Here is a 22,391-nt window from a genome sequence, read left to right as displayed (position 1 = left end):
AAGATAAAGATGATGTGATTGTTCACAAGGATGATGTGTTAGTTGATACTTTCTCTAGTGAAGCTAACCTCATTGCAAATTCGATCAATCACGAAGAATCGATCTTGGCTTTCGAGTCGAGGTCCACAGCACCCTCCCAGGCAGATTCGATCAAACACGAAGAACCGATCTTGGCTCTCGAGCCTAGGTCCAAAGAACCCTCACAGGAAGTATTATGTGTTCGCATGATTAGTCAGCACGCATTGATTGGGTGTTTCATTCGTGATCGTTTCCTGTATTTTCGTCAATGTCTTTATGTGATCCCTTTTCCTAGGCATGACATATTGTACGTTGAGCCCATTTCACTCATGAATGAGCACGGATGTATGCGGATTAGCTGAAAAGTATACATTCAAGGAAGTCACATTCCATGTCTCTTCCTTGGCACAACAGAATCGTAGAAAGAGCACAAGAAAGATTGAGCATCAAGCATCGGCATTTTCATTGTGATTTGCTGTAACCGGCCTGTATGATCCAAAAAGGGCGGTAGACTTTACTTTAAACCTTGATTTAGCTTTCACCCATTATTAGTCGTCTATTTTACTTGTATTTTCAAGACACAACAAAGGGGAGAGGGATACAGGCTGCTAGATTGCACCTGTATGAGTAGACAGACACCAGATTGGCCCCTAACTTAGGCGCCCCTTTCGGTATTTCTTTATTGTTCAAAAGAGGGAATAAACGCTGTGGTTCCTACAAGCTGCCCCGCACAAACTCGGCTGAATTTCCACTGTTCCAGCCCGATTTCGGCAACATAACTGTACTAGAACCCTTCACGGTCAGTATTCCCACGCATTGACTGACTTTCCCGACGCATACGGGCACTTTGCAAAACCTGGCGAGAATCTGCAGCACGCTGAATTCTCTGTTTTCAGCCCTGAAAATACGCCAGATCGCCTGTACAGCGGTCCCCTTGCGTCCCCGAACCTCCTGGGGGTATTAGGGTCCGTTTAGGGCCAAAACCCTAAACCTGCAAAAATACACAGCAGGCTGTAATTCACTGTTTCGGGCTCCGTTCCGCGTGCCGGTCGCATCCCTAGCAAGTCCTCGAGCTCCCGCACCTGTAGGGCTACTTGCCCTTTGAATCGGACGAGATTTCTGGCGTGAAACCTCTCCGAATTCACCTGTACCTGCGGGGGGATTAGCCGCTAGCTAATCCAGTACCTGTGCAAGAGGCTCTTGCCTCGGCAATCGCGCATGAACCCACACAACTGTACATTGGTCAAATGAAGAGCCCACTAGAGGGGCATAACATACTGCCAAAGGGGAGAGAGAGGGCAGTGCGTAGCGTGCAGGGCATCACTCCTGGCACCGCACTGTGCATAAGAGGGAAAGCAAGCACTCCATAGCTCTTAACCTGTGACAAAATCTGAAAATGAGGCTCTCTCCTCTTCAAATTCAGCGCCACTTCTTGTTGCATAAGGCAAGTGCACCAGAAGGTGCCACTTGGCACTTTTACAAGCATTTTCCCGTTTCGGGGTTGCCGCCTAAAAATATCCCAACCGGTGGCCCAGTTGACTTCACGGCAGAGTAAGAAAATGTTCCCTTTGTCATTCCGGAGGTAATGACGCCAACACATTTTCAAGTCCCAAAATAGCAGTTCCCTAAATTTTAGGAGATGCTGCCATTGTATCTTTCTAGGTCATCCGACCCTCTTTGTACACTGCGGCCACATCCAGAACTGAAATGTAGCCTCTGTAGCAAAGGATTCCACTTTGGCTAGTCAATGACCCCACTTGGCTAACCATAGTCCTTGTCCAACCTTAGTGCTCTCTTGCCCTCAGGCCTGGACTCCCTCTGGACAGTTCCACACTAGCTATGCAATGCAGGGCAGTTAGATTTCCCGAGGGGTGTTTCCAAAAAGTGAAAGTAAATAGATAATAAGAAAGAAATCAACAAAAAGGATAGATAGTAGTCACACGCTGGTGACATACCCCCCTCTTGAAATCTCAAACGTCCTCGTTTGCTTCTATGTCGTACAAGCTCCTAGTCAACATTGATGTATTCAACACCTGTCGACACATGTACGACACATACATGCTCATTGTCAACCCTGGTGTATTCAACACCTCGTCGACTCATGTATTGCCTGCGTGTGAACCCTGTCCCAATGACATAGTGGTAGCTTCGCACTCTGCCATTGCTTTGAGTCACTAACTTTCCAATGACAAAATGATAGCTGCACATTTTGCCACTGTCTTATCGTACACGTTGGATCCCGTAACACTTTCGAGCATACCCAAACCGACAGTTTAAGAATGCAGTTACACATGTACTCTTCAATAGAAGCAATCACTGTATCCTTGACAAACTGACAAGAAATACTCACTTCTATAGCACTAACCAAACTTTTGGACATTCCATAAGAGCAATTGCCAAACTGACAATCTGTACAGCTCTAACATTCATGTAACAGGTATTTCATTTGAGCTCACTTTAAATACCATGTACATCATTTGTTTCAGAAGCCATTGTCACACTGACAATCCATGTAGCTTTGAAACTCAAGGGGTCAAGGTAGGTTGCAAATCGAAGGCTTCCAGGTAGAGTGATAACACAGTTGGTGACTCTGCAAGTTCACCTTCTTCCATCCACTTAGCATCCATTGGTGGATAGTTTCTGAACTTTACCAAGTAACGCCTAGCAACCTTGCCTTTCACTTTCCTTTCTTTGTGTGCCAAAATCTGTTCAGGGAGCAAGATCTCGTCAAGTTCCTCGACTTCCGGCTGATCTTCAGCTGGCATATCTTCTGGCACATCACCCACATAGGGTCTGAGAAGACTCACATGAAACGCATTGTGAATCTTCCAACTGTCAGGCAATTTCAGCCTATATGCAACATCACTGATTATGTCGCATACTTGAAAAGGCCCATAGTAACGCATGCTGAGCTTTGGAAAGAGTCTTTCCTTGCCCTTCATCTTCTTTAACCTTGCCTTTTCAAACCGTAGAAGCACCCAATCACCAAGTGAATATACCACTTCACGACGGTGACGATCAGCTGCTTTCTTTTGCTTTGCCTGAGTCCTTTCTAAGGCCACTTTGACCTTCTTGTACATTTCATCCATGTCTTGAACATACTTATCTGCTTCAAATATCTTGTCCTTTGTATGCAGTATGGGAGGAACTTTCTTGCCACCTTCAACTATCTCAAAAGGTGCCTTGCCAGTTGATGAATGCACTGTATTATTGTATGCATACTCCACCAATGGCAAATACTGCTCCCACTTTCCTTTATGCTCTGACACATAGCACTTCAGCAGATCTAGGACAATAGAATTTGCCTCTTCTGACTGCCCATCTGTTTGAGGATGAAATGACGAAGAGAATTTGAGCGTGGTACCCATATTCTCAAACAAGCCTTTCCAGAACAAACTAGTCATGCGTGGATCACGGTCGCTAATAATCGACTGTGGCATGCCATGATTCTTGAAAATATTGCTCATAAACAAGCGTGCCATCTGATCTGGCTTTATCTTCTTCCTGACAGGAATAAAATGAGCCTGTTTGCTGAATCTGCAAATAATGGTCCAAATAACATCATTTCCTGTCTGCGTTCTTGGAAGATCAAAGATAAAATCCATAGCAATACTTTCCCATGGTTTATCTGGAATAGGTAGTGGTTGCAATAACCCTGGTGCCTTTTGCCTGTCAAACTTGACCTTTTGGCATATTAGGCATTCTCGCACAAAGGCATCCACATCCCTTCTCAATGTAGGCCAATAGAAGAATGTCTCAACCGCTTTAACTGTAGCATCGATACCACGATGCCCTGCATACGGTGGGACATGACTCTCTTCCATAACTTTGCGTCGCAATGGCTTTGTGACACACAATCTGCCATGCATCATCATGAACCCGTCTTTAAGAAGATAGTGTTCATGACGTTGTCCATCCATTAGTTGCTCGAAGACCCTTGCAAAATCTTCATCATTTGCATACTGTTCTCTCATATCATCAAGTTCATGATGATAAGGAATCGACACAGCTGAAATTTGTGGCTTTCTTGACAAGGCATCAGCCACAACGTTCTTCTTGCCTTCCACATGCACAATCTGAAAATGGAACATGGACAAGATATTTGCCCATCGCATATGCTTCTCAGATAACTTTGTCTGTGTCAAGAAGTATCGCAAGGTCTGATGATCCGTTTGGACAACGAAATCTGCACCTAGCAGGTAGTGTTTCCAACTTAAGAGCGCATGAATCACAGCCAGTAACTCTTTCTCATAGACCTACATGGTCATCTCTGGCCCTTGCAAAATTCTGCTCTCATAGGCTACTACCCTGCCATCTTGCATTAGCACAGCACCAATGCTACTACCGCAGGCATCACACTGGACCACAAATGACTTCCTAAGATCTGGCAACACAATGACTGGATCCGAAGTCATCTTTTCCTTTAAGAGATTAAAAGCTGAAATCTCTTTTTGTGTCCATCTAAAGGTGACTGCCTTCTTTTGAAGAGCATGTAAAGGTGAAGCAATCTCAGCGAAATTTCGGATAAACCTTCTGTAATAGGAGCATAGTCCCAAAAAGCTTCGGACATCATGCACCGTCTTCAAATTTGGCCATGACTTGATCGCTTCGACTTTTGCAGGATCCATTCTGACACCGTCCTTTGAGACAATGTGTCCCAGAAAGTGAATCTCTTCCAGAAAAAACTCACTTTTCTTTGCATTGATGAGCAACCTATGACTGCGTAGCTCTTTGAACACAATGGCCAAGTGATGCCTATGCTCCTCTTCATTCTTTGAGTAGACTATCATGTCATCAAAGAATGTACCAACAAACTGCTGGTGTGGACGGAAAATTCTGTCCATCATCCTATTAAACGTAGCAGGAGCATTTGTGAGACCAAAGGGCATCACTAAAAATTCGTAAAGGCCAAACGTTGTTCTAAAAGCAGTCTTGTGCACATCCTCTGATCTAATGCGGATCTGATGATACCCACTCTTTAGATCTATCCTGCTAAACATAGCTGCTCCTTCTAATTTGTCCATAATATCATCAATTCTAGGTATAGGGAACCTATTCTTGATGGTATTCTTGTTCAGTGCACGGTAGTCGATGCATATACGCCATGAGCCATCCTTTTTCTGCACCAACAACACTGGAGAACAGAATGGAGATGAACTGGGCTGAATCAGCCCCTTTTCTAACAACTCCTGTACTTGGCCCATTATCTCTTTCTGCTGAGCCGCACTAACCCTGTACGGAGGCTTATTTGGTGGGCTACAGCCTGGCACCAAATCTATCGCATGGTCCTCGGGTCTCTCTGGCGGTAATTGAGACGGTAATGAATCGGAAAAACAGTCACTATACTGTTGTAAAAACATTGACCTTTCTTTATCTAGCACAGATAAATTTGATTCATCACAATCTGACACTTCACGTGCAAAAACCAAGTACGCAGAAAGATGCTTTTTCATTACAGAAGTAATAGCAGAAGCTGATACAGTAGGAATAGACTCCCCTTTAAGCTTTACATCCAGAATGTGAGTCTTTCCCCTGCTCTGTACAGTGATCTTTTTGTTGTAGGCATCCATGATTCCCTGTACACGAAATAACCAAGGAATACCTAACAACACATCACATCCGTCCAGTGGCATGATGTAAAATTCTTCAGCATCTACATAGGACTGGATATGTAGACGCAACTTTCCAATGATGGGTGTCACAGCCTCTGTATGGCCAGGACATGCCAAACCTGCCTCTGCTGTATACCCCATCTCTTCAGGTCTGATTCCCAACTTTGAAGCCAATTCTGGGGAAATAAAGTTGGCTTTGGCACCTGGATCAAAGAAGATAAGCACTGTTTGATCCCTAACCTTTCCCCATGCTCTGCAAAGCTCACTTGCATCTGAATTTGGCTTGTCGCCCACCATATCTGGCACTAGACCAGCCATGGGCTTCTTTCCCTTCCTGTCCTCCTTGTCTTCAAAATCAGCTGGCCTTTTCTTTGTAGGACAGTTGTAAGCAATGTGGCCAGGCTGCTCACATATAAAGCATTTGTTCTCTGTCCTCAGGACCTTCTTTTGCTCTTCTGACTTGCGAGGAAAACGTCTTTTCCATTTCTTTGCTGGTCCTTTTTCTGATTCAGCCGTAGCTTTGTCTTTCCCTGCGTTGGCTGACTCCTGAGTCCCTTTAGGAGCCTCATTGGGAACGTGCTTCTTGGCTGAATTTTTCTTGCCTGATCCTGCCTTGACGCCAGTGTTAAATTCACAATCTTCTCCCTTGAGCAAACCATTGCCAGTGTTTGCTACCTCGATGAGCTGCGTCAAAGTAGTGACTTTTGTCTTCGTACAGTACTTTCTCAATCCTTTAGGTAGGCCACAACAGTATTTTTCAATCTGTTTTGTCAATGGCACAAACCTATAGGAAGTTACTGGAAGTAGAGCTTTCCAAAACTTCCGATTGTAATCATCCAGATTTCTGCAAGTGGCAGCATTAAGCTGGTGCCATTCTGTCATGACATCTGCTTCGAAATCATCAGATAACCATGCTGCTGCAAAAATCTGCTTGAAGTAAATCCATGTGGACGGAGCTTGCCCTTGAAGCAATAAAGTTGTCCACCATTGTCCCGCATTCCCTGTCAAGAAAGTGACTGCCTTGCGGACCTTTGAAGCCTCTGTAAAGTTTCCCCCTGCATAGGCCTTGTCAAACTGCTGGAGGAATGAAAGAGCCTTCTTCCTGTCATCAAACCCTGTAAAGGTCGTGAATGACACTCCTTTGCCACCTTCTTTGTACGGAGTTGGCCTCTCCAGCGGCGTTAAATTGTCATATGGAAGTGACTGAAACATGGGAACACTAATAGGGTTCATCTGTGTTCCTTGGCCGCTATTAACTTGACCTGGAAATGCCATATTTGGCTGCTGATTTGTAATTCCAGCCATACCAAAATTTGCTTGTGGCATCCCAAATTGTCCCTGAGTGCTTTGAAACCCTGGTTGCATACCCATGACACTGTACATGGGGTTAGGCATCATCGTTTGAGCACCCCCAAACACTGTTCCTGGCGTATAAAACTGATTTCCAAGTGCATGACCAGCCATGCTTTGGAATACGGATCCACCTCCAAAATAGCCAGGGTGTACTGAAGGTGGTGGGAAGACCTGTTGCATAGCCTGTAAGTTGCTTCCCTGCCCATTAGAACCAGCTATAGGCTGCTGAAAGGTGGCGGGCTGAATTGGTACAGCTTGAAAAACTGGCATCTCAGCCACCTGTTCTTGCACCTTAGGCATACGTTGTGGAGACTGCATGTTCTCCGTCAAGTGTACAGGTGTTTCCATTGACTGTGCGGTATGAATCACCTGTGTTCGAGTCTTAACATGCTTTTGAATATGATCCAATGACCCAACTTGCTGAGACGGAACAGGAGGTTGCAGAAAGGCTAAAAACCTCGGATTCTGCATTACTTGTGTGAACATAGCCACAGCAGTAGCCAACTGGGTCCTGAATATATCATCATCAGTCTGTGGTGGTCTTGAGGACTCACCCACTTCATGTGTCTGTTGACCCTGTGAAGAGGAAACCTCTTCAGTCACATCATCTGGTCTGTCAGCCATAATTACAATTCCCTGTGTCTGATCTATGATCCCCTGTGTCTTCAAGCCCAAAACTGACCAAGGCTCACTTCTATGGAAAAAAGTGATTTAATCCCGTCGATGGAACCATGTAACCGGCCTGTATGATCCAAAAAGGGCGGTAGACTTTACTTTAAACCTTGATTTAGCTTTCACCCATTATTAGTCGTCTATTTTACTTGTATTTTCAAGACACAACAAAGGGGAGAGGGATACAGGCTGCTAGATTGCACCTGTATGAGTAGACAGACACCAGATTGGCCCCTAACTTAGGCGCCCCTTTCGGTATTTCTTTATTGTTCAAAAGAGGGAATAAACGCTGTGGTTCCTACAAGCTGCCCCGCACAAACTCGGCTGAATTTCCACTGTTCCAGCCCGATTTCGGCAACATAACTGTACTAGAACCCTTCACGGTCAGTATTCCCACGCATTGACTGACTTTCCCGACGCATACGGGCACTTTGCAAAACCTGGCGAGAATCTGCAGCACGCTGAATTCTCTGTTTTCAGCCCTGAAAATACGCCAGATCGCCTGTACAGCGGTCCCCTTGCGTCCCCGAACCTCCTGGGGGTATTAGGGTCCGTTTAGGGCCAAAACCCTAAACCTGCAAAAATACACAGCAGGCTGTAATTCACTGTTTCGGGCTCCGTTCCGCGTGCCGGTCGCATCCCTAGCAAGTCCTCGAGCTCCCGCACCTGTAGGGCTACTTGCCCTTTGAATCGGACGAGATTTCTGGCGTGAAACCTCTCCGAATTCACCTGTACCTGCGGGGGGATTAGCCGCTAGCTAATCCAGTACCTGTGCAAGAGGCTCTTGCCTCGGCAATCGCGCATGAACCCACACAACTGTACATTGGTCAAATGAAGAGCCCACTAGAGGGGCATAACATACTGCCAAAGGGGAGAGAGAGGGCAGTGCGTAGCGTGCAGGGCATCACTCCTGGCACCGCACTGTGCATAAGAGGGAAAGCAAGCACTCCATAGCTCTTAACCTGTGACAAAATCTGAAAATGAGGCTCTCTCCTCTTCAAATTCAGCGCCACTTCTTGTTGCATAAGGCAAGTGCACCAGAAGGTGCCACTTGGCACTTTTACAAGCATTTTCCCGTTTCGGGGTTGCCGCCTAAAAATATCCCAACCGGTGGCCCAGTTGACTTCACGGCAGAGTAAGAAAATGTTCCCTTTGTCATTCCGGAGGTAATGACGCCAACACATTTTCAAGTCCCAAAATAGCAGTTCCCTAAATTTTAGGAGATGCTGCCATTGTATCTTTCTAGGTCATCCGACCCTCTTTGTACACTGCGGCCACATCCAGAACTGAAATGTAGCCTCTGTAGCAAAGGATTCCACTTTGGCTAGTCAATGACCCCACTTGGCTAACCATAGTCCTTGTCCAACCTTAGTGCTCTCTTGCCCTCAGGCCTGGACTCCCTCTGGACAGTTCCACACTAGCTATGCAATGCAGGGCAGTTAGATTTCCCGAGGGGTGTTTCCAAAAAGTGAAAGTAAATAGATAATAAGAAAGAAATCAACAAAAAGGATAGATAGTAGTCACACGCTGGTGACATTTGCCACAGTTGATTGATATAGATCAGAAAGCCAAGATTCGAATCCATTGTTTGCGTGTGTTTGATAAACGGTTTGGCACTCCATCACTTTGTTCATTTGCATCACATGCACAGTTTGTTCGAAGGAATAGCATTTTTCCAGTCACTTTACATGGAATGGGTATGTTCATGTTTTTGTGTTGGAAGTGGTTTCAGGAATTTTCAACCATGGAGATTCTTGAAGAAGGTAGACGCATGACTCTAGACGAAGTTGAAGCATCGAAGGAGCCATAGAAGACTTTGTGTCGCTTTCGGCGCGGCCCAAAGAAGCAAGCGTTGCAAACCTTTATGAAGTTCAAGTATCACACGAAAAGGAGGGGATGTCACGTGACACATCCAACCCTATGTGTCCGTGGACAAGCTACAACATGACCAAGGTTCAATCAGTCAAGTCAGTCTAGAATAGGAAGTGATCTGGCACTTTTGTGAGTCTGTTCGCAAACCGTGCATGACCAGACACTTAGATTAGATACATATCCTCCGGTTGCACACAGCATGATCATCAGCATTACCATCAGAATCCATCAAGGGAATTTTCCAGTGCATTAAAACCTATTTTCCCTATTTTTGACATTTTTCACTTATTTATTAAGTGACTTCTGTTGGGAACTAGGTAGGGCAATTTTGCTAAGATAATATATAAGCAAACGAGAGTTAGCACTTTCTGGCAGAAGAGGCTACAGGAGTATTGCTCAACAGGCACCTTCTCAAGCAAGAACAACCCCCACTTCACCTGGCGTTTTCAGCAAGGAAAGGCCAGCCTTTTTAGTCCCAGCAGCCTGGCGATTTCAGCCCTGAATATCTAGCGTTTTTCCCTCAGCTATACCAGCGTGTTGCATCAGCAAATTCAGCGGTTGAAGACCCAGCAGAGGCAGTGTTTTTTAGGACCTGCTGTTCAGCGATTTCAGCCCACCTACTTAGCGTTTTTGCAGCAGCATACCAGATCAGCAAATTCAGCAAATAGAAGGGCAACAGATCCAACGATTCCAAGCAAGAAAGGACAGCCCAACAAGAACCAGTTCAAGCATCCAGTTTTCAGCATTAGACTCGTCCTCGTCGTCCACACCGTCGACCTCGACATAGCCCAATTAGATTCGCATCAGCATCTTGTACCAGATTGTGCAATCAATAGTAGACCACTCTCGCCATTGAGTGGGGCCCTTGGAGGAGGGTTTTACAACGTCTCTGGTGTCGTATTCTCTTCTCTCTCTCTCAGTCTCAGCACTTCCATTCACAGTGTCCATTCACTTTGTTTGTGTCCATTGCCCTCTCTCACTAAAGGAACGGAAGGCTCTCCCTTCCGTAAGTAAAAGGAACCCTTGAGCACAGTTCGGAGCACTCATCTTGAGCAAAGTTTCACATTCATTCCGCTGCACCTTACACATTGAGAGCGGACCGTGCACTTAGCGGCGGCCAATCACGTGAGGTGGGAAAAAGCAACCTTGGTGTGAGCGCAAGGCCGCCAAGGGGTGCACCCGCAGAAAAGAGTAGAGCTCGGGTAATAGAAGATCCTTCTCTAACACAGATTGCAAGCTATAGGAAACCTCAAGACTCAAGAACCTCGAGAACTCAAGAACCCAAGAACCACAAGAACCCAAGACTTCAATGTATGGTCATCATTCCAAGCGGAATGGATACTTCGCATGGAGGTGATGAGCATGGAAGTGGTGAAGAAGAATTTTTCCCACCAGGAGGTTTTTCTGACCCTCCCCCTTCCCCATCTACACCAAGGATTGCACCAAATCTTATGGAGGCTTTGGTCAAGTCGATGATGGACAAGATGATACGACAAAGTAGACAACGGGAAGTGTGGCACGAAGAAAGAATGGCAACCATAGGCGTGAGCGCGAGCAAGTGCGCTTGGCGGCCACAGAAAGAAACGCAGAATTGGATCGCAAGCACAAAGAAAGAATAGCTGAATTGGATCGCGAGCGCAAAGAAAGACGGTTCAAGTGTGAAGCGCACACAGACCAACGCATGCAAGAGTTGGTCCTACTATTTTCTAATGTGCAGGCGCAGATTGAAAAGGATCAGGAGAAGGAGACTCTCTCAGACTTGTCTTCCCCAAAGCATGACACACATGATTTGCATGATAATGATAAGCATGATGAATTGCATGATAATGATAAGCATGATGATTTGCATGATCAAGATGTGATTATTTACGAGCATGATGATTTGCATGATCAGGATGTGATTACTCACGAGCATGATGGTTTGCATGATCTTGATGTGATTGTTCACAACAATGATGGTTTCGTGGATACTTTGTCTAATGAAGCTAACCTCATTGCAGATTCGATCAATCACGAAGAACCGATCTTAACTCTCGAGTCGAGGTCAGAGTCGAGGTCCAAAGAACCCCCACAGGAAGTACTCTGTATTCGATTGATTAGTCAGCAAGCATTGTTCGAGTGTTTCATTTGTAATGCTTTCCCGTATTTTAGTCACCGTCTTTATGTGATCCCTTTTCATAGGCATGGCATATTGTACGATGAACACGATTCACTCATGAATGAGCACGGATGTAAGTTCATGAACAGATGAAATGTTTGCACCCAAGGAATTCACATTCCATGTCTCTTCCTTGGCATGACATAGTCTCAGAGAGAGCACAAGAAGCATTCAGCATCAAGCATGGGCATTTCCATTGTAACTAGCGACAGTTGATTGATTTAGATCAGAAAGTCAAGATTCGACCCCATTGTTTGCGTGTGTTTGATGAACGGTTTGGCAATCCGTCTCTTTGTTCATCTACTTTGCATGCACAGTCTTTAAAGAAAACTAGAATTTTTCCAGTCACTTTACATGGAATGGGTATGTTCATGTTTTTGGGAATTTTCATCCTCGGAAATTCTTGAAGAACGTAGACGCATGACTATGGACGAAGTTGAAGCATTGAAGGAGCCACAGATGACTGTCGCTTTCGGAGCGGCCCAAAGAAGCAAGGGTTGCAGACCTTTATGAAGTTCAAATATCGCATGACCCACGCATCAGAGTGGGCCAACGAAGAGTCCTTTCCAGGTTTCCAGACGCTATTGGCAATCTCCCTCGACGCCATACAGTTCGGTACTAGTACCTCACTTTGAAAAGGAGGAGATGTCACGTGCACATCTAACCCTATGTGTACAAGGACAAGCTACTTCATGACTTGGGCTCAGTTCAGTTCAGTTCAGTTCAGTTAGCCTAGCTTAGGAAGTATTCTGCCACTTTTGTGAGTGTTCGCAGACCGTGCATGTCCAGGCACTTAGAGTAGATGCATATCCTCTGGTTGCACACAGCATGACTGTCACAAGGCGGGCACCACGTGCCAATAGAAAAGAACAGACTGAACAACTTTAAGCACTTCAAATAACAACTGAACTGAAATGGAGAGAGAGACGACACGCGACAAGGAGTGGCGGAATTCCACCCCAGAGAGTATTGGCCCCAAACCTTGGCGCCCCTTTCGGTATTTCTTTATATTACATCAACACAGTACAAGCCGGTACTCCAGACACTGCACCTTCGTACTGAAGCATGCCAGAGAATGAGCCCTAGCCTCATATTTAAAGGCCCTTGGCCTGAAAAGCAGTTATAGTAAAAAGCCTTTAAAACTCAAAAGCTTCTGGTTCAAAAGCAAAGCCAAAAAGCTGCCAGCGTAAATCATGGAAATCCGTACAGCCTGCCACGTCGCAAAACGCAGAAATCTGTCCTTAGGGTTAGGGTTAGGGTTTCTGCAGTTTTAGGGTTTCTGGCAGCAGGATTAGGGTTTGCAGGTTTTAGGGTTAGGGTTTCCAGAATTAGGGTTCAGCAGTTAAGGTTTCTGGCAGAAATTAGGGTTTGCAGGTTTTAGGGTTAGGGTTTCCAGAATTAGGGTTTCAGCAGTTAGGGTTTCTGGCAGAAATTAGGGTTTGCAGGTTTTAGGGTTAGGGTTTTCAGAATTAGGGTTTGCAGGTTTTAGGGTTAGGGTTTCCAGAATTAGGGTTTCAGCAGTTAGGGTTTTTGGCAGAAATTAGGGTTAGGGTTTCTGCTCTCGATCAACCACGTCATCACTCTGTGACACTTCTTTTGTTGCTTGTTCCTTTTAGGGTTTAGGCCCCTCGGCCGGTAGCTCCGTTCTTCGGTAGGTCGACACGTCAGCAGTTTGTTACATCTCCCCTTCTTGAAAGAGAATAATCGTCCGCGATTACAGCATATCTGCAAAACAACTCAAGTTAGCTCAAAAATTTCCGAGGGTCATTCCGAGGGACAATCAATTTGCTCTTTTTATTAAGGAGTTAGCTTCTCCTTTCTACTCTTTTGATCAAGGAGTTAGCTGCTCCTATCGGCTGTTTTGATCAAGGAGTTAGCTTCTCCTTTCGTCCAGATCGGAACTCTTGATATTCCGGCGTAGTAAAATTAGCCATCACACCCAGACCGTACTGATCTTCCTCGAGTGTCTTGATGCACTAAAATTACATACCCAAGCAATCTCATCCAATTAGGAATATTCAGTGGTTGGCACATCACAATGCAACACAAATGCTCACATATGCATGTTATAGGACATAGAAACATAAAGCCGCCGATGAACACTCCTCCCGCATAACCTAACAAGGTCCCGACCGGGAGATATTCAACGACTCCCTCATCACTCCTCCCGCATAACCTAGAAAGGTCCGGGCCGGGAGATATAGAGGCCTTTTACAACCAAACGCACCCCAGACCGCAGCCTGCGTCGTTTGGAGGTGCTGAGAGTAACCACTGCTCAGACTTCTTAATACTCCTCCCGCATAACCATCCAGGTCCGGGCCGGGAGTCACACCAACAATTATTTTACAAGCATACAACCAAACGCTCCCCAGGCATCGGCCTGCGTCGTTCCGAGGTTCAAACAATACCAAAACAGTATTTCTCACTTCTCCACCCGGGAGTAAAATCACCAATCATTGAAACCAGTATCAAACTAGAGTCAAACAATTCAAATCGGCACCAAAACAGGTTCAAAACAGATATCATCCATTTCAAACAAATTCCAAACAGGATCACCAAACAAGATCAAACAGAACTTAAACTTAAAAAGAAATCTCGACATCAATCGAGCTCGAAAAGTCGACTGACTTTCCATCTTGAAACCTGCACCAAAAATTAGGGTTAGGTTCCTTCCATGAGGTCGTAACCGAGCACAACATGGTCCATCAGCTCTTGGACATACAGTGTTTCTTTGGCGGCGATGGTAGTCCCAAGAGATAGCAATCACACTGAACCTCCAAGGTCATCTGCTCGTGAAGAGACATCTACTGAGAGATGTCGAGAAATTTCAATTTATAATCTGCTCGGGTTTCCATGGCAAGCATTTCAGGATACCCCACTTTGCCAGAAGTTGCACTCCGAGGGAAGATGTCAGAAACCATACAACTTCGGGCAAAAATTTTCTTGAAAGCTTGCCAAGTACTTGGAGTATGCTGCTTGGTAGCTGTAGAAATCAACATCTGCATAGCACTGCTTCTAAGAAAAACAGTGAAATCTGGATCCTTCTCTTGCAAGTGATCTTAATTGGCTTATGCCCTGTAAGACACTGCCGTGAAGACGGGAGCGCGCCCGATGCGCGATGAAGTAAGGGTGGGAGTGGCTAATAAGTTCGGGTTGGAGGAGTGGCTAATAAGTCCAGGTTGGAGGAGTGGCTAATAAGTCCGGGTTGGAGGGCGCAAATATCCTCGAATAAAGCTCTGTCTGCTCTTTAATAAGTCCGGGTTGGAGGGCGAAGATATCCTCGAATAAAGCTCTCTCTGCTCTTTTGTAGGACCGGTATGCTTTCAGAAAAGCACACGCCTGATGCTCTGATACCACTGTCACAAGGCGGGCAACACGTGCCAATAGAAAAGAACAGACTGAACAACTTTAAGCACTTCAAATAACAACTGAACTGAAATGGAGAGAGAGACGACACGCGACACGGAGTGGCGGAATTCCACCCCAGAGAGTATTGGCCCCAAACCTTGGCGCCCCTTTCGGTATTTCTTTATATTGCATCAACACAGTACAAGCCGGTACTCCAGACTCTGCACCTTCGTACTGAAGCATGCCAGAGAATGAGCCCTAGCCTCATATTTAAAGGCCCTTGGCCTGAAAAGCAGTTATAGTAAAAAGCTTTTAAAACTCAAAAGCTTCTGGTTCAAAAGCAAAGCCAAAAAGCTGCCAGCGTAAATCATGGAAATCCGTATAGCTTGCCACGTCGCAAAACGCAGAAATCTGTCCTTAGGGTTAGGGTTAGGGTTTCTGCAGTTTTAGGGTTTCTGGGAGCAGGATTAGGAATTGCAGGTTTTAGGGTTAGGGTTTCCAGAATTAGGGTTCAGCAGTTAGGGTTTCTGGCAGAAATTAGGGTTTGCAGGTTTTAGGGTTAGGGTTTCCAGAATTAGGGTTTCAGCAGTTAGGGTTTCTGGCAGAAATTAGGGTTTGCAGGTTTTAGGGTTAGGGTTTTCAGAATTAGGGTTTGCAGGTTTTAGGGTTAGGGTTTCCAGAATTAGGGTTTCAGCAGTTAGGGTTTTTGGCAGAAATTAGGGTTAGGGTTTCTACTCTCGATCAACCACGTCATCACTGTGACACTTCTTCTGTTGCTTGTTCCTTTTAGGGTTTAGGCCCCTCGGCCGGTAGCTCCGTTCTTCGGTAGGTCGACACGTCAGCAGTTTGTTACAATGACCATCAGATTTCAGTTAGAACCCTCGGGAGCATTTTTACAGTACATAGACCTATTTTGAATTTTCCCTATTTTAGCCAATTTTCACTTAATATTTTTAAGTGACTTGTTGAGAAACTGGGTAGGGCAATTTGAGTCGAGAAGTATATAAGAACCCTAGTGCTAGCACTTTCTGGCAGAAGAGACAGCAGGGACCAGACATCCAACAGGCACCTTCTCAACAAGACCTTCCTCAACAGCACACCTAGCGTTTTTGCCAACAGCAGAAGCCTAGCGTTCTTAATCAACAGCAAGCCCTAGCGTTTTGCATTGTAGATCAGCCCCGGCGACAGCAAGACCAAGCACAAGCCTAGCGTTTTTGCAGCAGACCCCAATTCAGCCCTAGCGTTTTTGAAGCAGCACAGCAACCCAACGTTTGCAGTTCCTCGACGATGGAACCCAAGATAGCATCAGCGTTTTCAGTTTTCAGCATCAAGACACCGCAATAGAAGTCCCAAACCTCGCAGATCTCACCTTCCCGCAACAGATCCTCGCTGCACAGTCAGATCAACGAGCGCGTCGTCGTCACATCGCCGTCATCACCGACATAGAGTCAGGATTCAGCAGATAAAGATTTGCAGATTTCAACCCTTACCGTTTTCAAATTTTGGCCCGTCTCGTCGTCGACATCGTCGGCAAGTCCAAGCATTGTAGAGATTTGTACAATCAATAGTAGACCACTCTCACCATAGAGAGTGGGGCCTTCGGAGGAGGGTTTGACAACATTTTGGTATCGTATTCTTCTCTCTCTATCTCTCAGTCTCAGCACCTTCATTCACAGTGTTTGCCACTTGTTTGTAATCATTTGCACTCACTCTCACTAAAGGAATGGAAGGCTCTCCCTTCCGTAAGTAAAAGGAACCTTGAGCACAGTTCGGAGCACTCATCTTGAGCAAAGTTCAACATTCACATCCGCTGCACCTTACAGTGACGCTGCCCATTTTGACTAGCTTCACAACTCAATTTGTAGCGTTTAGTCAATGTAACTAGAGAAAAAAAACATAGTTAACCAGAACGGGAAATCGGAACGCGGAACGGGGAACGGCAACTGCATGAAATGCCAATTCCTGTTTCGGATACTCGCGTTTGAAACACGGAACGGGAAATGGGGATTCGGAACGGGAACGAGGAATTGAAAATGGCCATTCCCTGTTACTATGAAAAAAAATCATATGGTTTAAATCAGATTTGCATAGAAACCTCTTTGTATGATCAAAATCATACTATGATGATAAAACTACTTTGCCGGCACCGTGTTAGAGTCATCTCACATATTGTCCCTTGTGTTGTTGATCAACATTTCATCTCGCTTTCGCAATCACTTTTACAAAAAAAAAAATCACAACCATCTATTACAACAACTACCTTCCTGACCAAGGATGCCAGCAGTCCTTAAATCAGGGATACAACAGCCCAGAAAATCGCACTAATACCCCTCTACATTTCATTTTGATTGTTTGAAATGTCTTACCCACAAATTCATTTGCTCCATCATGCATAGTATTGACTAAACACTACGCCATCCCCACTATTGTCATCAATGCCCACTAGTGGGTGTAGAATTAGGTACCCGTATATGCCCCCACACCACACGCACACACACGAACATCTATCAAAACGAAGATCTGCGTACTGAGTTTCTGTCATGATCTGCCTTTACTACTTCAAAGCTCGTAACACCCGAGAGTTGGGGTTTTTTTCCCAGTCCAAGATTTAAACAAAATGCAGATTAAAATGAACCATAGATAGAGTAACATTTATGCAGCATAATCTTCATGATTCATCAGAGCAAACGTGCACAAGGCTGCTAACATAGCGCATGCCCTGATGTAGCATTACAAAAGACGCCACTGCCAGACCCTGCAATTACGAACTACTTAATCCTTACAACAGAAAAGTTTCAACCATACCTCGAGTGCAATCGAGAAGAGGTAGAAGGGGCTTCGTGCGTTAGTTGCTCCTGTGCCTTGGGATCAGGGTGACGGGTAGGGTTAATGTCAACGTCATGCTCCACTACAGATTTGTTCTGCAACACTTCCCTTCTTTGCATTGGCATTTCCTGTGCCGAGTCCATGGCTCCATTAGACAAGTAACAGCTTTCGGCAGCCCCATCCTGCATTTCAGCAGCATCAACCTCGCTAGCTTGTTGATCATCCTTATCCTGGATAATTGATGACCTTGCACATTTATTAGATTGTACTTCCAGCTCTTTGCCACTGGTTGTGCAAGATGAGTCAATTTGAATTGTTGGTGCTTGTGCAACGTGCTCTTTTTCTACTACGACACTCAAACTGAAAGAATTTTGTGAATCTTTTTGACCGTCTCGTTCATCCACCTCAAGGTTTTGACTACTTGAAGGGTGTGCAGAAACTTTGATTTCTTTGCTGAGACTAGTACTGTCCTCAGGCCTGTTCTCAAGACTACCCTTTGATCCAGTCCGTTTGGAATCATTTTCTGTACCAGTAGCACTATCCACAGACTTGTGACTGTCGCTTTTTTTGGCAGATAATCTCCCAAAGTCTGACCACGGAATATAATCTGTCTGTCTGTTGTGCTTGCGAGCACGCTTTGAACGACCAGAAATAGTATTTGACTTTGGGCTCTCAGGTGGCTTGTCAGCTGAGCCTTCAGCAACTTTAGGTTCAGAGCTGCTCTCATCAATAGTCTCCACCTGCACTCCATTGCTGTTCTGATTGAGAACTTTCTCATTTTGTGTTGCTCCTTCAGATGCTTGCTTTCGTTTTCTGGTAAATACCTGAAAGCTCTCTTTGTTTGCTGTATTGCACTCTCCATTGCAAGGTAGCTCAACCCCCTTCTCCTGCTCAACCTCCAAATTAACATGCAGCACCACGCCTTCCTCTTCAATTCCTATCGACCCATCTTTTACTTCTTTTGAGCCTGCCTGCTGTGGAGACTCTCCTTTTGATGGTTCAAGAGCGCCATCAGATACACTTTTGTCTCTCAAAGCATTAGAAACTTCTCCCTGCCCATTGCCTGCAACATACACAAAATGCCACTAGTTTTTGTCTTTCAAAAAATCACAGAAACAAAAATAAAAGTGGGGTTGTTTCCTTTCCTATTGCTATAAAAAGGAACTTTATTAGCCTTGTTGAATAAGTCTCTTTCTTGTAAACTTGTAGAAGTAACTGTAATGTGTGGAATTTTTTTGGAATTTATATTTTCACTCGAACGCTAAATATCAATACCTTCTGCAATGTTAGCCCTTCTTGATCCAACAAGTTTAGCAGCAAAGTGGTCTCGAAATCTCCGTGCATCTAACCGTTTTCCATCACTAAATTTTCTTGGCTGCAGACGTGGAATTCCTTTTGCACCAGAGTTTTCTCCTGGTGCCCCGGGCTCTTTCAGACCATTTTTTGCATCAACTTGCTTTGCATCAACAGTATGCTTCAATTTCTGCTCAAAATCTCTTGAGGTTCTGACCCTTTCTGTTCTCGACTTTGTAGCCGAAGGATCACATTCTTGGCCTCCAGCATTGGATGTCCCTTGCACTGAAGTCTCTGCAAAATCGAGTACCTGCTTTAAATCAACAGTTTGTCGTGCTGCAGTAGAAATGGTACGCGCATTCTGCTTGAGGCCATCGATCTCTTCTTCACTGCTTCCTCCTGAGCTATCTACATCAACATCCTCATCCTCATCGCCTCTCCAACCATGCACCAAATACTTCATTGGAGAATCTGCCTGCACATGTCCAGCCATAGTGAGGCTATACTCACATTAGCCTCAGCACACGCAGGCACAGGAATTAGAATATCGAGGAGTGGTGCCAGTCCAAGAACTGCATGCTCAAGATGTAACAAGGTCGAGCAGATTTAACCTGGTCCATGATCCAATGCAAAAGTTCGGAGCTGAGGGAACCCTGAACACAGGAAATGCAAGAGGGGCACTGCAATCCAAAAGTAAAATCTCCTCTCTCTGCTGTAGAGGGACTCAAGGCAAGTTCGGGGACGTAAATAATGCGAAGGGTTCTTGTCGAATTGATCCAACCGACAAAATTCTGCTGCTTCTAAAAAGGGCTCTTCTTTCCTTCGTAAGGCTTGCGCCTCTGTATGTTGCACTATGAAGGGGTGTCTAGAATTTTGCGTATGGAGCGGCATGCGCCTTTCTGCGCCTCCCCTGCGCTGCTGCTCTTCTTCCTCCTCTCCTCTCCCTCCTGTGTTAGGGTAGGCTCTCAAATGCTTCAAATTGCTTCTCCTTTCAATACCTTCCCTTCCCCCCCACCCCCAAAAAAAAAGAAGACAAAATACAGCTGTCAGTTCTATCAAAAAAAATTCCTCCATGCTAGGGCCATCTTTGTGGTTTTGGCCTAGAGTGGAGCATACTTTGTTAAGAAGGACCTTTCTTAGCCAGTAGTCATAGGTGAAGGCAACTTCGGACAAAACTTGACCTTCTTCACCGTGCTCAAGGATACAGGGCTTCAAATTTTCAATAACTTTTATGTCTTTTTCGCTTGCATAAGGCCTTAGTAAAGCATGGAATTCTTGAACGATCATGGATCCCAGAATAAAGTTTTTCAATTAGTGCCACATGGCAAGCTAATGATGGCAAACCTGTTTCTTCCTATTTTTTATAGGAGAAGCATGTAGTAAAGATTGTCTTTTGTACACGTAGGCCATTGTGAGACATTGATTTCCCTATTTATATGAAGGGGGCCATTGTGTGGTGGGCCAAACTATCCACTCCACTTCACACTTTGGTGTCGTATCTACCTATAAGGTACTTACCTTACTACCCACTAAAAGTTAGCATTCTTCTATCACAAATGGCTCAAGCAAGTATAATATTTTGTGAATCTTAAGTCAAGTGTTACTTCACACAAAAAAATTTACTCTAAAAATGGATAAATTCAAAGCCTTGAAACCTAGATTGAAGCTTTAATGGAAGATTAGACTTTTGCAGATCTTTTGTAATCTATAAAGGTCGAAAAGCATGCAAATATACTAGCTAGAATGGATAAGATATCACATGGGATTTACATGGAATCGCGGGGAGGCAGTGTGACACTCATATCAAGCATGGAAGCAACTACAAAGCTTGGAATCCCTACAACTTAACCAAATGGACAATGTAGAAGCAGTAGTTGACCTACAGGACCTTACATGACTAGAATAGAAATTGGAGCAATTTTCTAAGCTAAGAGTTGCCCCCTGCAGTAGGGGGGCAACTTTTAGTATGTTCCTTGCTTGGAAAAGCCTATAAAAAGAACTAGAGGCCTCACTCACACACACACATGGTGTTGGCCATACTCTATTGCACTTGAGGTGTATACTTCTCTCAAACAAAGGGCATCCAAAACCACTTTGAGATCAATATCCCAAGTAGATTTACAAGACAATCATGTGTTATTATGCCAAGTTTTTCTTGAAAACTCTTTGCAACTATGCGAAGTCTCTCTTTAAGTTAGAATCCCTATTAATGACACACCTTGTTGCTTAAACAAGAGTGATTATGCTAATCATGTTTGATTGATTATGCTTAATTTAGTAATTAGAAATGATAATGATGCATCATTAATTTATCAATTAACCAATATAAGTACTCTCATTTTTTTCCAAGTATTACGAGCTTAATTTTGACTAGTATAAATAAACTAACTTATATTTCAATTAAGAAAAAAGAAGTTAAAATTGTATTCTCTGATGCATGATTGATCGTCAATTTTTAGCCATGCATTTAATTTTGGGCTATTAAAAAAGAGAAAATTACATAAAAGGTATATACTGGTAGACTTCAAAATAAATTCATTTCTGCCAAGATTCCTTGGCATCTTGGAGGTTTATAGGTAAGGGCTCTCGACTGCAAGCAATCGGATTGCAGGGACATTCTCTCTCTCTCTCTCTCTCTCTCTCTCTCTCTCTCTCTCTCTCTCTCTCTCTCTCTCTCTCTCTCTCTCTCTCTCTCTCTCTCTCTCTCTCTCTCTCTCTCTCTTTGCAATCAACAACAAGAGTGCCATTCCTTGGCCCGCAAGAAGATGCGCCATTGCTTGGCCTGCGAGAAGAAGCTTTACGATATGCTGCAGGCAGTCCGATTTGCAGGGGGGCAGATGGGAGGAGACAGCGCAGGGATCCGATTTCAGGGGGGCAGCGCAGCTGGGGGAAGGGAAGGGCCGCACCATCGCTCTCTGTGTGTGCATGTGTGTGTGTGTGTGTGTGTGTGTGTGTGTGTGTGTGTGTGTGTGTGTGTGTGTGTGTGTGAGAGAGAGAGAGAGAGAGAGAGAGTCCCAACAAGAGCACGCAAACCGCCCACATAGGTGTGCCGGTTATTTTTCCCTTTATTTTCTTTTGCTGCTAAGATAGAATCGTTTATTGATTCCATTTATAAATGACTTTTCTGAAATCGTAGGTACATACTTTTTGAGAATTTAAATTTGAACTCAATTTCTTCAAATCTTTTGGATATTGGAAAGATCGTTGTTAAAGTTATGCTATCCGATTTTGCTCTTAAT

The 22,391-nt window shown here is 44.7% G+C and overlaps 1 protein-coding gene across 2 annotated transcripts in view; it reads right to left on the bottom strand.

The window, feature by feature from the left end:
• Nucleotides 1-20,150, bottom strand: part of LOC147447113 (uncharacterized) — a 137,787-nt gene extending 117,637 nt beyond the window's left edge. The window contains exons 1-3 of one of the 2 annotated variants that reach the window (XM_086523005.1): nt 19,764-20,150; nt 19,135-19,627; nt 17,839-18,922 (exon numbers count right to left, since the gene is read on the bottom strand). In XM_086523005.1, the coding sequence (XP_086379131.1) occupies nt 17,839-18,922; nt 19,135-19,627; nt 19,764-19,772 (1,586 nt within the window). In that variant the 5' untranslated portion in view covers nt 19,773-20,150. Of the gene's footprint in view, nt 1-17,838; nt 18,923-19,134 lie in introns of both variants that reach the window. The other variant, XM_086523004.1, reaches the window with a different exon arrangement.
• Between the last annotated feature and the right edge of the window lie 2,241 nt (nt 20,151-22,391).

The sequence above is a fragment of the Adiantum capillus-veneris genome, chromosome 11, assembly GCF_014529385.1.
Source record: "Adiantum capillus-veneris isolate H3 chromosome 11, ASM1452938v2, whole genome shotgun sequence".
NCBI classification, from domain to species: Eukaryota; Viridiplantae; Streptophyta; class Polypodiopsida; order Polypodiales; family Pteridaceae; genus Adiantum; species Adiantum capillus-veneris.
The sequence above is the reverse complement of the archived record's forward strand: the minus strand, read 5'-3'. Positions and strand labels throughout refer to the sequence as shown.